The 18,864-nt window shown below is 36.4% G+C and overlaps 1 protein-coding gene across 2 annotated transcripts in view; it reads left to right on the plus strand.

Annotated features, from left to right (window-relative positions):
- Positions 1-1,357: 1,357 nt before the first annotated feature.
- LOC140164444 (cold shock domain-containing protein CG9705-like) overlaps positions 1,358-18,864 on the plus strand; it is a 40,408-nt gene continuing 22,901 nt past the window's right edge. For both annotated transcript variants that reach the window (XR_011860528.1, XM_072187726.1), the window contains exons 1-2: positions 1,358-1,574; positions 11,581-11,744. Coding sequence is in view for 1 of the 2 variants with exons in the window: in XM_072187726.1 (XP_072043827.1) it covers positions 11,620-11,744 (125 nt within the window). In the remaining variant the exon portion in view is untranslated. The remainder of the gene's footprint in view (positions 1,575-11,580; positions 11,745-18,864) is intronic.

Genomic DNA, 18,864 nt, shown 5'->3' on the forward strand with positions numbered 1-18,864 from the left:
CTGCATTAGGCCAAATACAAAAATAAACCATGTTTCACGTCCCCTCCCTCCTTTTTGGAGGTTTCTTCAATTATATTTTTATATTTTGCAATTCAGTTATAACTTTTTAAAAATTATGTCTAGGGAGTTGAGATGCTTTCTATAGCCTTCTCAATATACAAGAAACAATTTGGAAGGTTTCGAGATCATTAGAGGGGCCTACCCTCAGAACTTACAAATAAAAAGAGGCCTCCTCCTTTTTGCAGGCATTATTGTGCACGCTAAAATAGCTCTAAATATGGGTATTTACATCGATTCTGCGATACAAAATAAAAAGGCCCCTCCTACTCCTTTTTTTCAAAAACCTGGACGTGAAACGTGTTTTTTATTTTACTTGGACTTATCAATATGGAACAACACCTTTATCTTGACAATTCATTTGCTCGCCCTATTCCTTTTAAAGGAATTTTTATTTATTGTGAACTTGACTTACTCATTCTTTCATTTCTCTTGACAATTTTTCATTTGCCCACCCTATTCCTTTTAAAGGAATTTTTATTGTTATTAGAGAGACTGTACATGTTTTCGAGCTTCCAAAATTTTTTTTTTGTATTTTACACTATTTTGGCCCATGATCGGGGTGAATTTTGATGAAAAAGGGGCTACTTGCCCTTTTTCTTTTCCTTTGCCCTTTGGTCCGAGGGGCACTTTTTTCTTTCATTTTTTGTCAGGGGGCAGTCTGTCCCCTGCCCCCCACTGGCTACGCTACTGTTGTTAGTACTTCCCACGGGGGTAGAAATTGTAATAATAATTTTTATCACCAGTTTTTCTTTCAATAAATTGGGTCAAACTGTTCCACAAGCATAGACTAAGCATGTTTGATTATCATTTTATCACAATCACAAAATAAATGCACCAAGGATCAGTGTTTACTCTCTCTGGAAATTGGGTGCGCCAAATGAAGCATTTCTCCCCAAAATTGACTCAATTTTGTCTCAATAATTCCTCAAATTGACTAATTGTAATACAGCATTGCAAATTGTTGTGGGCCAAATATAATTTTCACTGGGCCAAATTTGAGACATAGGCCTACAGCCTCTGAGTAAACACTGCCAAGGATTCCTCAGAATTATTACAAAAAACACAAAATGGGGAATCAATTCTACCAATTTTATGGAGGAACTTGTTTGTGCAAATTGCTCTGTGAAACACTTTAAAGTAAAAATCCATAAGTTGAGTTTCAATACTGCAAGAAAAGTTGTGAACTTGACACTTGACAAACCATGCGCTGACGACACTTTAGGGATTTTCGCATGGGTGATTGAGGTCACGATATCCATTACAGCAGCTACATTGTACATGCTCAGCTACAGGTGGTTCGTGTGTGTGTGTATGAAATAATTTGTGTCACGGGCAAGGTCAACACTGACATCCACTGCTTGCTGTGTAGCGAGAAATTTTACAACTTCTTACTGTTTCTGCGGATGTGATCTATCTTAGGACGTGCTTATTGACTCTCAACGAATATCTGTTAAGGCTAGCAGAGAAGCTGACTTTCTGGAAACTCGGAAAGAAGAGGAACATACTGTTTGTTGGTAAGTCTAATAATATAAACACAACATCATGTAAGCTTAGACTAGTGTACTGATGATGTTATTGAATCATGGAATACATTGAATACACAGTCTAGTTTATGAGGGCAGAAAAAAATATTGTTCATTTAATAGTGTTTCTAAACAGTAAACACAATACTAGTAACACATCACAAGAAATAAGTCCCCCTCTCTACATTTCATCTGTCATACCATTGCGAAGGGTTCAGAATTTGAATCATATCCGATCTTTGGCATGCGATCAAAAACACAAAATTACAACTTTAAACATAATATTGGCAAAAGACATTATTACCAAACTATATAGAACTAGATTTCGCGGTTCTCGGGTTGGGCGGTTCTCGTGATAGGCCTATCTCTAATTACCCAACGCCCGTTACCTATAATACTTGTCCTGACCTATACGATATGTCTCTCAATGATTAAGACACAACTATCAACTCTGTTTTGTAGCGGTGACGCTTACTTCGGAACCTATAATCTGAAAACCCATCGTTCGCCTCTTCCAAACCCTGTCCTGCAACCACATCGGAGGACCCAAAAATACCCGGATTTTTTGAAGTGTCTGGATGTAGGCCGTCAATTCAATCGGGAGAAATGTGAACGCAAACGGGTATGTTAATCATGTCTTTAAAATAGGCCTATTGGTCCGATGAGATGCACCTGTTAGTCACTGTAATACTTTCCGATGCTCGACTTTGCGCCGCCGGCACTCCGCATCACTACGCGATAGCGCATCACAGACACGCTGATACGCACCAAGGCGCTTCGTGTTATACGCATCATGAAAGCACGCGTTAGCGAAGCCACGCAGACGCGAGCAGGCCATGGACAGAGGACAGACACGCCATAATTAGTATTAAGATAGAAAATTCGACGTCAACTTCTTAAAATATTGGAGAAATATGCTCACTAAACATTGAGAAAGTACGCAATCCAATTCCCATTCAAACGCGTGGGAAACTGAAAGTGCATAATCCTATAATACTTTTAATATCATGTTTATATCGGTACTACTAAATTAATACTTGTGTTGTGTGAAAATGAAAGATGAATATGACTTCATGGCTGAGTAAATGAGCCCAAATGGAAATTAAACTCCCAGTGGGGTACTGGGGTCACTCAACTTGCAATACTGACCGCATGATTGTTACTAAAATTGCGGAAAAAGGGGGCATTTTTAGGGCTTGTCCGCAAAATTGGAAAAATACTTAATAGGGGTGTTTTATCGCACAGATGTCCGCAAAATTGAAAAAAAAGGGTTCTTATTATATTCTCCCGATCCCGTGGATAGCTGGCCAAATCTGATTTGAATATTTTGAAGTGCGTGAAAATATTAAGCCTGTGGACTTTTTTAAATTATTATTTCCAGTCAGTTTTTGTCTTACAGAATTTGTCATTCATAACAGTGTTTCAATGTATACATTTTGTATGTACATATTTCATGCACCAGATCTGCAACAGATCGGTTATTTTTAAAAATGAACATTCACATTAGATTAGAAATATGTGTGTATCCATCTGTGTCCAGTTGTCATGAACATCAAACAGGTTAGCACTGTACATGTAGGCCTACATATTATACAGGGTGTCATAGAAATATTTGTATTTCAACAACCACCACTATGTATGATTTGCAAGGGGTACTACTTGAATTCTGTGATGTCCTATAACTGAAAAAAAAAAATTCATAAAAGCCTCATCCTTAAAATGTTGAAATAGGGTCAAAATTGCAAATTTATGTGTGTCCTCGCCTCGGAATCTAAAAAATAGGGGTGTTTGTGTTTTTAATTTGTGTTCATGTTATATTATTTATTTTAAATGATTTCAATGGATAAAATTCAATGCATTTTGAAATAATTGATAGAGTAACATGAACACAATTTATCACTTCGCACATAGCGTAAAACACTTTAATTTCGCGGCAACTTTATTTCGCAGCAACTTTATTTCGCAGATCTCCAATAAGCCACATTTTCGTGGCATTTTAAAGGAGGATTTTGTGATCCTAGCATCCTCTTTTTATGACATTTTTCAGTAGATATCCACGAAAAAAGCTTATTTCCAAAATTTCAGTTGATTCGATTTTGCGCTTATGCGAGTTATGCATGATTATGTGTATTACACTGCTCCATAGCCCGGTACCCCAGGTCAACATAAAAAGTGGTAACCATGTGTGTTCTTCCTTTTTTCAAAACCCCCCTTTTCACTGATTTTTCATTGATTTTACCCCCCTTTTTTTGCCAAATCACTGACAAAATCAGGGTAAAAATACCCCTTTTTCAAGGTTTTCAATGAGAAGATTTCCAGACACCCCTTTTCAATGACTCCAAATATTTTAATATATTACATGTAAGTACAAAATGTGCAAGTATGAACATTACTTTGTGTCTGTTGTACTCCCAGATGATCCTGTGTTATTAACTGGGGTAATTACAATGCCTGTATACTGATTTTAATTGAAAATGAACCAAAGAGGAACAATCCCTCGAAGTTTTGTGTACAGAGGTTCCTTAATAAAGTATTGTGGTATAAGTTTTGACACAAGACCTCAGGCTGCACAACACTATGGGTTGGATACTCAGATCAGATATATTTTAAACACATACAGAAACAGATAGTAGAAATTCAAATGTACAATTTTGTGGTATCAGTCCAGGTTCCCATCCAGGTTATCCCAGTTCAGACACCTCTGGGAGATCATCGTGCATGTACAGCTTCTACATTATCTAGGAACATCATGCATGTTCATATTATGTACATAAAATATTAAAATATCTTCTATAATAAATTCAGGGAAAGTACTGTCCACAAAACTGTTTTAAAATCCCAAACATGTAATGATCCAGGAACATTATTAACCTGAGTCTCAGGCAGATTTAACAGATTATGAAGCTGCAGTCTACAACTGAAGCTTGGTTTTCCAAGCTCACTCAGGTCAATTAAGAGTTGCCACATGCCAGATCTAGCATCATATTATGTCAGAGGATGGAGGCTGAAGACTCGGGCTGAAGACATCGATCGAACAAACCTGTGAAATACCCCTTTTTTTTTTTTTTTTCGTAGACAATTCTCAGAATATCCTCTTTTTTTTCGTTTTCGCGGTCCGCGATTTCAGTCAACAAAATACCCCATTTCCGCGAAATTTAGAACACACATGGTTACCACTTTTTATGTTGACCTGGGGTACCGGGCTCCATAGACAATGTGTTGTAATGTCATTCTGGTGCACCAGAACGAAATTCAAATTTGGCGATATTTTTGCTAAACGAATTAATCTGCAAGAAATATTTGGTACATAAATATTATGTAGCCAGAGGTATCCAGTGGTGTAAAAATCTCAACTTTTTTTGGGAAAGTGGGGGGATGAGGCTGTGGATCACAAAATGCCCCTTTAATTTCGCGAATCAAAAAAAATAAAAAAATTTAGAAGCTTAAAATGCACTGTAATCCCTGTCAAAGTTTCCGAATTCATATAGCCTCAATTATCTCTTGTTTTCAGGTAGAATTTTCATCTTACCATTCCCAACAGAATGTTGCAATTAATTTAGAAACGATATAAACTGGCCTCAAAAAGAAACTTATAATTTTTCACAAGGTCATATCTTAAAATCCTCTCCATTTAAATGAACAAAAATTGCACACAGGATTACTTCAATACTCTTCTCTAAACACATGTCAGTAACCAAGCAGTTGTCCAACTGACACAACAGCAAAATGCACTGACATGGAACACCTTCCTGGACCAACAGTCACATCCCAACAGATTTCTTTTGTTGGGTTCCAATTATTCGTCTGTACATGAAGAAAAATTACACACAGGGTAACTTCAATACTCTACTCTAAACACATGTCAGTAACCAAGCAGTTGTCCAACTGACACAACAGTAAAATGCACTGACACGGAACAGCTTCCGGGACCACATTGATAGAGTATGACATGAATACAAATGATCAATTTCATATTAAAAACACAAAACATCGTGCAATTTTTTTATTTTTTTAAGGTCAACCATGAATAATCCTAGCATTTAGGTTTTTTTTTTATTTTTTCGGGCACCCGGGCAGGGTATTTCCTGCCCAGGTAATGTAATCTCGGGCGGGTACCCGCGAGCCCGCTCGAAAATGCCAGCCTTAAGGTTAGCCGAAAGGTTTTTCATGCGCTTGATTTCAGAGGGGCGTAAGTTCATAACAGAAACAGCCATGCAGAAAATGAACAAGCGTACCGGGAAGTATAAGCCTACTTTAATAATCATAATAGAATATCGATCCACGGTCAAGACATGAAACTTGGCTCAGAGCTGCTCAGCTCGTGCCCGGAGCTCGTGATGCGGCGGGGTGGGGGGGGGGGCAGAAGCCATTTTCGGCAATTTTCATGAGGATGTTATAAATTTTAAAATCGATTGGGGGCACTTCCTCTGGCCCCTATGCCCGCCCCATGAAGATACACCACCGTCTAGAAAATGTGTTGATATTAAATTTATAGAGCCTTGATATCTTTGATGAAATAAATAAATAACATCAACAACAACATCACAAAGCAATTATTTGTAAATTGAATTTGGGAATATTCAACAAGACAGACTTAGCAGGCCTACAAATTTGTGAATTATATAAAGTGAAAAACAATCAATCACTGTAGTCAGCGAATCAATCAAATCACTGATATAGGCCTATACAAAAACTAAAAAAGAAAGGAGCAAGAAAGAATAAAGAAATAGTGAATAAAAAAAAGAAAGAAAGAAAGAAAGAAAAAAAAAAGAAATGAAAAAGAAAAGGAGAAAAAGAGGGAAGAACAGAAGTAACTAGAGCGGTTCTCGGCTTGCGCGGTTCTCGACGCAAAGCGTCGGCCGCAATGCCTCCACCTTGAGGCGTATTATGTTGAATGTACCCAACCAAGTGTCATGCCCATACAACGGTTTTTAGTAATTTGACTCAGATGACCCCTGTGTGAACCCAGATGACCCCAAAAATGTCCATCCAAAAATTTAACTTTAAATGTTGACTGTATCCACCAAGTTTTATGCCCATACGACAGTTTTAAGTTATTTGACCTCAGATGACCCCTGGGTGACCCCGGATGACCCCAAAATGACCGTCCAAGAATTTGACTCTAAATGTTGACTGTACCCACCAAGTTTCATGCCCATACGACAGTTTTAAGTTATTTGACCTCAGATGACCTCTGTGTGACCCCAGATGACCCCAAAATGACCTTCAAAAAATTTTGTTCTAAATGTTTACAGTACCCACCAAGGTTAATGCCCATATGACGGTTTTTTGCTAATTTGACCTCAGATGACCCTAGATGACCTTGGGTGACCTTGACCCACTAACCAAACCTACTGGAATTTGAAGACCGCCAACGACCATCCCCCCACCAAATTGCATCACTGTACACCAAGGTTCATGCCCATACTGACGGTTTTTGCTAATTTGACCTCAGATGACCCTAGATGACCTTGGGTGACCTTGACCCACTAACCAAACCTACTGGAATTTGAAGACCGCTAACGACCATCCCCCACCAAATTGCATCACTGTACATCTTACCAGTTACGAGATATTGCACCCGCAAGCTCGGACGGACGGACGGACGGACAGATGGACGGACGGACAGATGGACGGACGGACGGACAACCAGGAAACATAATACCTCCGGTGGAGGCATAAAAATGAGAAAAGAGGAAAAAACCGAACTTTCAGCCACACGGGGACTCGAACCCACAAAAATTAATTATAATAGATTCAAAGTCCAACGCTCTATCCGCTCGCCACACATCAGCTTACACAATTAATTGTCCTGGAAGGGGATATATAATTATAATTTGGCGCAATGGCGTGATTACAATTGCGTCCGCATAATGGCTCTTAGAATAAACACGCATGTCGGCGCTGAAATTTTGGACGAACCCGATGGAAAAAAACCTCGTTTTTGCAAAAACTAGCTTCAATTTGGAGTAAAAATCAAATGGAATAGCAATTGGCAGAATGTTGAGAAATAATGTAGGTATTCAGATGTCTAAATTAACGTCCCGTAATCAAGATATCGATAATTTCACAAACCAGCTTTTTCTCAAGCAAATTCTCCAAAATTTCCCCCAAAAAACGGGCTTTTAAAATTTATTCGGTACTGTATTTGGTTCTTCCCCATGGCAACATTATTTCTTTGATCGATTTGTAGTACAATACGAAAAAGAAGAAAACAATCACTCGGCGTAGATTTGAAAAAAACGTCATGGAACATGTTTTTGTTCTTGTGAACATGGTGCGTAAAAATGCTTTAAACGAAGGATTTTCAAACTTATTCTAAAAATTTGTATAACACACGAAAAAATGTTAAGCTACATCCAATGCACCAACATTTCACTCGCTGCGATATTTGATTACTGAGAAAACTCTGTTTTAGAGAACAACTTTATACGTCTTTTATACGTTTTTTATACGTTTCTTCGTGTAACCTTAATATACCTTTTAATAAAATGAGGATCTAATAGATTTGCAGGCATTGTCCGAGGGGGATGTACCCCAGAGTGTGCCCCCTGAGAAGTTGGATTTTTTTTCTTCAAAATGAAGCCATTTGGTGAACAACATTAACAACCCTCAAAATGAGAGTCTAATAATTGCATGCACAAGGTAGGGGTGCATCAAGGGCTTAGGCAGCCAGCCATTGATACAGTGAAATAGCTTAGGATTTGAAGTCCTGTGTAAACTTGCAATACATTTACTGCATCAGAAAAGCTAACTAGAATGTCTCGGGACCCTATTATTAACATCTATGGTAAATTTGTCTCTAATAAACGGCCTTCACAAAAAAATTAGGTAAACCAGGTATAAAATAAGCGCCCACCCAAAATGACTTTGTAAAGCACCCTGGGCTATTGGAATGAATACGGTATATAAGTTTTACATTTTTAAAAAACATTATTTCGGAGTGTTGTGAGAAAATGTTATTTTTCAAAGGAAAATAAGTTGCCCAGTTGTCCTATAAGATAATGGAAATCTAAGATGGCCGCGCCCATGCAAACTCATGCGGTATTTTTGGTCAAAGTAGAAGGCCGTGCGTCGTGAACTGGTGTTCTCAATAGGGTGGTGTTGTTTCATATTTTAGTTAAAAATGACTTATTTGTAATAAGCAAGCACCTTTAAAGGTCCGTAACCCGATCGACAGCATCATCCCCGATTTTTTTCATTGTTGATGAGGTTTTGGTATCACATAATAGATACTATTTTTCTCATTACTATCCTGAAATTTGACGCTCCAAGTCGATGTATTTCGGAGAAATCATGAATCACAGCGGTTTTACAGGTTACCAGTTTGTAAACAATGGTAAATACTTTGGATTTCTGGGAGGGAATGATGAACGAAATATCAGTCACCGCAACAGCTACTTTGGTTTCGCGTCATACACATTCTGTGAAAAAAGCGAACCACACTATCTGCTGAGGAGAGCGGTGCGCCGTATATAGTTATGAAAAGCGGCAACGGTTATCGTGGTGTGCTAAATAGCTCAATTGACTAGCGCGTTTGTTTTTACCCGAGAGGTACCCGGTTCAAAACCCGGTATCGGAAGGTTTTTTTCCTCTCCATTTTACCCAAACTTTTTTTATATTCATTTGAAATGTACATATTGCAAGGGGAAATATATTTTGTTTCCTTTTTTCTAAAAAACGGTACGAAAAAAAAAAAACATTTTCCGTTCAATACGGGCCGGGCATTGTACAGCATGTCAGCATTCGTCATTGCCTGCCCAGAATGCAATTCACGTATACCAAGGTATTGGATTGCAAATTTGGCTATTTATTCACATTTACGCTGAAAATGCTCTCGTTTTTTCACAAAGCAGCATAAAGGATGGAGGCGATATTTGATATTATTATGTAATTTTAAAGACAATCCATATCCAAAACCAATAGGGTTACCCCCCTTTAATCATTTCTAATGCCATCAAATTTGCATTCATTTTAAAGCCTATAGTATACTCCTTAATTTGATACCAAACATAATATTCTGAGGTTTTTAATTAAAAAGTTGTAAGTAATTTTACGAAGACGCAGGGTGGTGCAATTGGGATACGGAATTGGGATACGGCACCATGTAAAGTCTATGGGAGAAATGAGCACTCTGCTCATCAAGGTTTTTCTATATTACAACAATGAATAAAGTCTTTAAATAAGATACTGCCTAAAGGCCTAGAATGTACTCTTTAATTTGGTACCAAATTTGATGTTCTGAGATTTGAAATAAATAAGATTTAATTAATTAAGTAAACGAAGATGCCGGGTGGTGCAAAATTGGGATACGGTACCATGTAAAGTATATGGGAGAAACAAGCATTCATCAGTTCATCATGGTTTTCGACATTACAACAATGAATGAAATCTTAAAAATCTCTACTTTTATACTAAAGATCTATTTGTTTTGTAATTAATTAATTTTAATTAATTAATTAATTTTAATTAATTAATTAATTTTAATTAATTAATTAATTTTAATTAATTAATTAATTTTAATTAATTAATTAATTTTAATTAATTAATTAATTTTAATTAATTAATTAATTTTAATTAATTAATTAATTTTAATTAATTTTAATTAATTTTAATTAATTTTAATTAATTAATTTTAATTGATTAATTGATTTTAATTAATTAATTAATTTTAATTAATTAATTAATTTTAATTAATTAATTTTAATTAATTAATTTTAATTAATTAATTAATTTTAATTAATTAATTAATTTTAATTAATTAATTAATTTTAATTAATTAATTTATTTATTTATTTATTTATTTATTTATTTATTTATTTATTTATTTATTTATTTATTTATTTATTTATTTATTTATTTATTTTAAATTAACATGGATCTTGGGACACCAAAATCTGAAGACAACCATCTCAGGGTTGTTTTTTTATAATTGCTCACTGCATGTGAGCTATTAAAGAGTGTCAAGAGTTAATAAAAATTCAGGTGAATTAGGTAGGGCTTGGTTGATGAGTGTGACGCAACCTCTCTGGATAAAAACAACACAGAGCCCGAAACATGCAACCTCTCTGGATAGTATATGCAATAGAGCCCGAAAGTATTGCTAGAAAGAATCTGAAGTGTAAACTTGTGGTTAATACCCATGATACCTGTAGTTTTTACATGTTTGAAGTCAACACAAGAGATTAGTTCTTTTCATTTTTTTAAACTGAACAAAATTTACGTCTTTTATGTCGGCATGTTTCGGTGTACTGTGACATCACACCACAGAAAGTACCCTATTTAGGTGTAACCTTATCAAAGTAAACATTTTTAGGATGGTTGTTGCTTGCACTTTACAAATGTATTAATGTTTTTAAGAATACACTAAGATTTTAGTATAAAGAGGCTCTTTTAGCAATTCAAGTATTATTTTTGTATTTTCCTCAAATTTTGATGGAAAAATTTGTAACGTGTCATTCCGTGTATCAAAAAAGTACATCAAGTACAGTAGGGGTAACCCTATTAAAGTATACATTTTTGGGTGGGCTATTGCCTATACTTTGCACCAATAAGGTTGTTTTTAGATAGGTGCTATGGTTTGGATGTTACATGTTTTTAAGGAGGTGCTACTTTTTGACAACTTTTTCATGCATATTTGGATTTTTACCTGATTTAGACTTACCCTACTGAAAATTAGATGCCATTTTAGGAAAGATTGGACTTTCTCCATTCAGAAAATGTTTACTTTTGCTATGATAGGACCTATAATTTGGAAGTTATGAATGTTTCAATGCAAAATGGTGCGCGATCCTAGAAATTTACTAACAAAACGCAAAGGAACACCACTTCAAGACACACGGCCAGAAGTAAATTACAATTTTGCATTTATATAATTTGGTCATATTTCATCAACAAATATTCCCACCATTCTATTTAGGGAAGGTAAGGTGAAAAATCTCCCAGAAGCATGAGAAAATGTGACACAAAGATTATTTCCTTTCTTCTTTCCATACAGGTTACACTGACACCACAGTCTATAGATCTGGTTTCCATCATGGCATCTCCATCAATATCACCAGTGAAAGACAAGCCATCGCCGGTAGACCATGCCAATATGCACATGGGTACCTTCTTAATACCAAGTCCTATAGTGACCAGGAGGACAAGAACGTCATCTACGTGAGTACACTACTAAATTTTTAATCATAATTTCAGGAAGGATTCCACAGTAAAAATCCAACTGATGTATGAAATTGCAGCGCAAGTCTTGATGGTTTCCTCCCTGGGGACTCACTGGCAAAAATTCTGTGAGAGCAACAGCTCTTTTTTGGATCGGATCAGAGTGGAATGAAATTAGTTGTTATTTTAAAATGTTAGTGTGAGTTTAAGAGGCTATGTGTCATTTTAGGAACTGGAATGCGAACTGTTCAATGTAAAGGCAGACTTTTTTCCATAATTGAACAGCTTCAGATCATTTAAAACAAAGTTTTAAGTAGACTATGGACTTTCAATTTTAAACGGGATTTTGAGCGGGCAAAGTCCCTAACACTCACACTGTCAATCATATACTTGTTTATCAATCAAATTTAACCGCAAGCAAATACAAGACGCGTTCATGCACTTATTGACGCGTTCATGCAATTACACAACACAAAGGCGGGGTAGGCCACATACTTGTGTACCATGTAGTTATTAATGGTAATGACAGGTACCGGAGGATTTAAACCATAACGAGATCGGGCGACCAATCACAAGCCAGATCCATTTAAAGATGCATTACATCATGGCCAATTTTAGTAGGCCAGATTTCCGACAATCTCATCCATAGAAGCTCATAGACAGCCGTGTTAAGCATCTCTGACCGCAATCCAAAGTCAGTAGTCCACTTGGGAAGCTAACAAACAGAGGGAGTAGGGTGACTGAAAAGAACAGATGTGAAAATCTATCAATTGTGCACAAATTAATTAAATCAGAGTTTTAAGCTTAAATACAATATCCAGAGTATGCACAATGGGCAAGTGGACTACGGGGTAGTCTAAGTTTTAAGGGGCTGTCATTTTCTTTGGAAGAGGGGATCCCAAATAAACATGGAGAGTCATATTTTCTTGGGTCATAAACGTTTTTGAATAATTTTTTGTTTAAGTCTCGTCTGTGTGTGTGTGTGTGGGGGGGGGGGTGGAGTCATAATGCTTTCAACCAAAGGTAGGGGAAGTCATAAAAAAATTAACTTGGGTTGCAGACTCCCTTTTTATTTCCAACCCCTGTGGCACCACCACTTCTTTCCAAAGAAATAGAAACTAGACTTAGCTGTGGTCTAAGACCACGAACACAGCCGTGTTGTTACCCCTTAATGACCTTTGACCCCAAAATATATGAAAGCGCCCATAGACGTTGGCTAATGTCAACGCATGTGTGCACGTGGCATCACTTTGCCATGTTACTTGTGGCAGAAGGGGCATTTTGAAGGTTTTTCGTCTCAGACCGGAAGTGACCCCTTAATGACATTTGACACCAAATAAAAAAATAACACATATGAATTGGGTAACCACAATTAATGTGTAAACATACCGTTACTGTCCTATGTTTTTCTTAGCAAATAAAAATGTTTGAAAGTTTTTCGTTTTATACCGGAAGTGACCCCTTAATGACCTTTGACCCCAAATCTGTGTACATCCCATAGACACTGGGTAATAACAATGCATGTGTACAAGTGGCGTCATTGTCCTACAGAATCTGTGGAAGAAGATGCATTTTAAAGGTATTTCGTTTTATACCGGAAGTGACCCCTTAATGGGATTTGACCCCAAATAAAAAAATACCACATATACATTGGGTGACTGCAGATCATGTGTGAACATACCGTTACTGTCCCATGTTTTACTTAGCTAATAAAATTTTTGAAAGTATTTCGTTTTATACGGAAGTGACCCCTTAATGACCTTTGACCCCAAATCTGTGTACACCCCATATACACTGGGTAATAACAATGCATGTGTGCAAGTGGCGTCTCTGTCCCACATAATTTGTTGAAGAAGATGCATTTTAAAGGTATTTCTTTTTATACCGGAAGTGACCCCTTAATGAGCTTTGACCCCAAATAAAAAAAATACCACATATACATTGGGTGACTGCAGATCATATGTGAACATACCGTTACTGTGCTATGTTTTACTTAGCTAATAAAAATTTGTGAAGGTTTTTCGTTTTATACCGGAAGTGACCCTTAATGACCTTTGACCCCAAATCTGTGTACACCACATAGACACTGGGTAATAACAATGCATGTGTGCAAGTGGCGTCACTGTCCTACATAAGCTGTGGGAGAAGATGCATTTTTAGTTAAAATCACGTTTTTGACCCCTATGACCTCTGTGTGACCTTTGACCCCACGAGTTTCATGTGACATGTAGGGGCATGGTCAATGATCATTGTGAGTTAGGTCAAAATCGATGTAAGCATGTGAGTGCTAGAGCAAATGTAATGGTTGACAGAAGAAAGAGAAGAAGAAAGAAAGAAAGAAAGAACCTGTAAGAAAAAAGACACAGCCGTGACTAACGTCACGGCTGTGTAAAGACATGGAAAATAATTATACATACATTGTATGTGCATGGTATTGTTTACACGTGCATGGTATTGTTTACATGTTACCACGCCGATCAGCACCGGTCAGCCACAGCCAGTACTCGGTGCTAATGACCAGCAAACTGGCCTAGAACCAGTGATTTGGTCTAGAACCCAAAAACATCAAGTATTTTGTGCTAGAAAAATGAATAAAGCTTAAGTCCCCCATGCCAATCTAAAAAAAGGTCCCCTTTTCCCCCCATGCAGACCCCCAAATCAGTGGCAGCACCATGGAGGGGCATCCCCCAGTCAGAACTCTTCACCCCTGTTTCCCCAGTAAAACCCAAAATTGTGATTTTTGCGCAAAATATGTTGATTTTGCCCCCCCAAATTCACTTTTCCCCACGGCCCCCATGCCCCCCCCCCCCCCCCCCAAAAAAAAATTCCTGGCACCGCCACTGCCCAAAATTAAACTTGACTACAGGCCTGAATATGAACATTTTCCAAAAGCACATGCAACCGTGCTAAATTTCTAATGTCATCATACATGTAGAGTGACTGTCAACCCTGATTGTCTATTACCAGCAACAAAATGTCATCAGTGACCTCTTCAGTTACTATGACAATCACACTTGAAAAGATGCTAAGAAAATCAATGGATTTCATATATAAAAGGGCATCCGGTAATTTGATGAATTGGTGAAAGTGAACTACATGTAGGTACAGTAATCTTCAGCTCACAGGTCAAGTATATACAGTTATTAGGCTACATGTATTCCAGTTGAAATCCATACACCCCTTCTGGAAAACTTTTTGCAGCCGTTGTTTTTTCTTGGGCGGCCACTTCTGGGTCTGTATTTGACATCTCCGGTATGACAAAACTTGGCTTTTAGCTTGGAGATCATACCGCGGGAAACTCCTAAAGCTGCCGCAACTTGATTCTGAGGTATGCCAGCCTCAAGCTGACCAATACTTCAACTGCAAAGACCACTATGAAGAAGTGACCAGCAAGAGAGATTGACTTGCGTTGATCCATTTGAATTCTTCTGTAGACCTTTTAATCACTTTTCATTCAAAACTTTTTATTTGTGCATTAACCCAATTATTCATTCATGATATGAGCGCAGACAATGGTCAGTTTGGCACATTTTCTTTGAGACCTCTCTGTCTTTCAAAGAAAGTTACTCAGCCGTGGAATAAGTTATCGTTACAAATGAGGTATCATTGTTGACAGAAATGAACAATGTTTTCACTGATATGAAACAATATGGAGATAGATTTCTTGAAAACATTTCTGATGTACAACCGTTTTTGATTTTATGCGATAATTTGTTGACCCCACCCCCCCCACCCCGAAATTCACTTTTCACCCCATGCCCCCCCAAACAAATTCCTGGCGCTGCCACTGCCCAAAATTAAACTTGACTACAGGCCTGAATATGAACATTTACCAAAAGCAGAACCATGCTAATTTAATGTCATCATAGAGTGACTGACAACCCTGATTGTCTATTACCAGCAACAAAATGTCATCATTGACCTCTTCAGTTACTATGACAATCACACTTGAAAAGATGCTAAGAAAATCAATGGATTTCATATATAAAAGGGCATCCGGTAATTTAATGAATTGGGGAAAGTGAACTACATGTAGGTACAGTAATTTTCAGCTCACAGGTCAAGTATATACAGTCATTAGGCTATTCCAGTTGAAATCCATACACCCCTTTTGGAAGACATGATTTCAATCTCCCATACAGGGGGTGTATATTTGAAATGGAGTAACCCATTCAGGTAACTCTACATGTATGTGAAATTCACACTCCGTGTGTCTTCCAAATGGGGTGTATGGATTTCAATGAAAATGCCTGTTTATATTGAATTGGAAGTCTATCGCTGGCTGGAGTGCTCAAATTCCAAACTCACTCAGTTTTTTTCATTATTTTTTATTTTCATTCAATTGTAGAATTTAAACAATGTAGTCACAATACATATATTTATATAATTATATTTAAGGCTACCTATATTAAAAAAACCTCGAAGTTACCGTGCCCCCCCCCCCCATAGCACCGCCGCTGAGGGTGAAAAGCTACAACAACAACAAATGACATTGGGTCACATTTTTTAAGTTGGTACCCCATTGGTGCACATTTGGAAATTTAGTTGAAATCACCTCCTTTTGCACCTTTTTGGTTATATCTCAAATGCAGTTCAAGAAAAGTATGTAAACCCATACATTTCTGGAAAGCTTATGTTTCAAGGATTGCCAATACATAAGTTAGCATTTGAATATACAGGGTGATCGATAGGTAATATAGGGTGTAACAAAATAATTTCACACAAAAAGTTGAATAGTATTATGCCAATCTCATCATTTCCCAGTATGTAGTAACTGAAATTCATTTTTATTTTAAGAAAGTACACAGTTTGCCCTTTCTAAAAATACAACATTTGTATCAATTGATTATCTGTACGATCACTATACAGAGTGTGCAAAAAAGCGAACATAATATATTATATGATAATATAATCCCACTGAAGTAGCTCAATATCCTAAGATTACTGACTAAAATCTCAGTTTTGATGCTGCATTATGATAGTTTGAAAACAGAATGTGCTCATATGACATGGAACTCTGATAAAATGATTGCTTATTATACAGGGTGTGCCAAATTTTACCATATACTGTGTGAAATGCTATTCTTGAGTGGCCAAATTCCCAGCAGAAATGTTGACAGTTAAATCTACCACTTGAATTCTTGGTATATTTGCATTGCTTATAGTATTCAAGTCAATTCCACAGATTTCATGTGTATTACAAATGAATAGAACATTATAGGGTGTGTCAAAATTATACATTTACTGACTAAATATAGCTTGCATGTTATGGCCTATATGTACAAAGCATGACAGCAATGTTCAAGTACACTTTACATGTACCTAAAGACAGAGAATCAAGAATGCATATTCATATGTACATGACATGTACTACATGCAATTGTTGAATCACTTTCACCATCTAACAATGCTATCAATGTTTCATACAGGGTGATGATAATTGGCAAAAGTGGTTGCGACATACATCTACTAATATAAGAATGTGTACAATGTATTTATGTACTTTTGACTTCATGAAAATCTTTCACTATAAAGTATAAGGAATTATACTACAGAGTATATCTGTATGATCAGCATTGGACAACAAGAACTCAATCAACTCATCTCTATTTTGAGTCAAAGTAACAGCACTGTAGAATAGATCAAGCTTGCATACGGTACAATTGCATAGTTTCTTCCATTCTTTGACTAATTAGGAGTAATTAAGTGACAGCTATAATTAATTAAAGCCCCTGATTAATGGAAATGGTTGTGATTCTTTTGAAGAAATTAATATTCTTCCATTTAAGTTTTTGTTTGAATTCCTGTTATGCCTTAAAACATTTTACAAAGAAAAAACTTGTAACACGCACAGTCACCCATAGGAAATGTGCATACCCTCACACCCACCACCCTCACACCCACCACATCCACCCCTGACTAATTAGAGTTAATTAGCTGCTGTAATTAATTGGTGTACAGGATCTATTTTTTTGTTTGTGGTACTTTTAGATAAATAAATAGGCTCTCATTTAAGCCCAAATGTGCATCCCTGCTATGCTTAAAACATTTTTTACGAGGGAAACATTCAACACATGTCACCGAAAATGTGACAAATCCACCTTTTTGGGGGTACCAACTTAATATATGTGACCATTGGTCATAAAAATAATTACCGTATTGGTCCGAGTATAGTCCCATGTTCGAGTATAATCCCACCCCCATTTTTCAAAAAAATTTCAGAAATTGTAAAAAAAAAAAAAAGTTTTTTTTTTTTTTTTTTCGGTTTTGGAGTGTCCCTGGACCTAGACCTAGATGCTAGGATCATTCATGGTTGACCTAAAAAAAAAAAAAAATTGTATTCATGTCATACTCTATTAATGATTTCAAAATGCATTGAATTTGAATGCATTTTGAAATTCGAGTATAATCCCACCCCCCAATTGTGAAAAATTTTCACATAAAAAACGGGTGGGACTATACTCGGACCAATACGGTAGTATTAGGCCAAAAAAAAAAAATTGTTGTGTTGCCCTCCCAAGCCTAAAATCTGGTAGTACACCCGGCCGGATTTTTTTTTTTTTTTTTTTTTAGCAACTCAACCATTTGATACCTACTATTTCACAGTCACATGAATGAAGAGAGGCATAGTATTTTCTACCCAATGTTGAATATTTTATTGAAGTAAATATTAATATTAAGGCCCTTCACAATTAATTCTTAGTTTACTATTTAAATTAAAGATTTTAAAATAGGCATGAGGTAACTTAATTATTATTTATTTATTACTTATTATTTTCTTCATTTTGAAACAAGTGGTCACAGCCCAATATCAACATGAACATCCTACATGGTACATTTTGGCACTGCAGATCATATTGCAATTATGGTTGATTTTATATATTGATAATTAATAATATGTGTTATTTGTTTGTTCAGAATTCATGAACAAAGTTTCATTTGGCACTGCAGATCATATTGCAATTATGGTTGATTTTATATATTGTTAATTAATAATATGTGTTATTTGTTTGTTCAGAATTCATGAACAAAGTAAGAAAGTAGCAAATTAATGTAACAAAAAGGTCATTTAACAGAGAAAATGACAGAGAAAAATTAAATAATCAAATATTTTGCAATT

This window comes from Amphiura filiformis, chromosome 11, assembly GCF_039555335.1.
Source record: "Amphiura filiformis chromosome 11, Afil_fr2py, whole genome shotgun sequence".
Lineage (NCBI taxonomy): Eukaryota > Metazoa > Echinodermata > Ophiuroidea > Amphilepidida > Amphiuridae > Amphiura > Amphiura filiformis.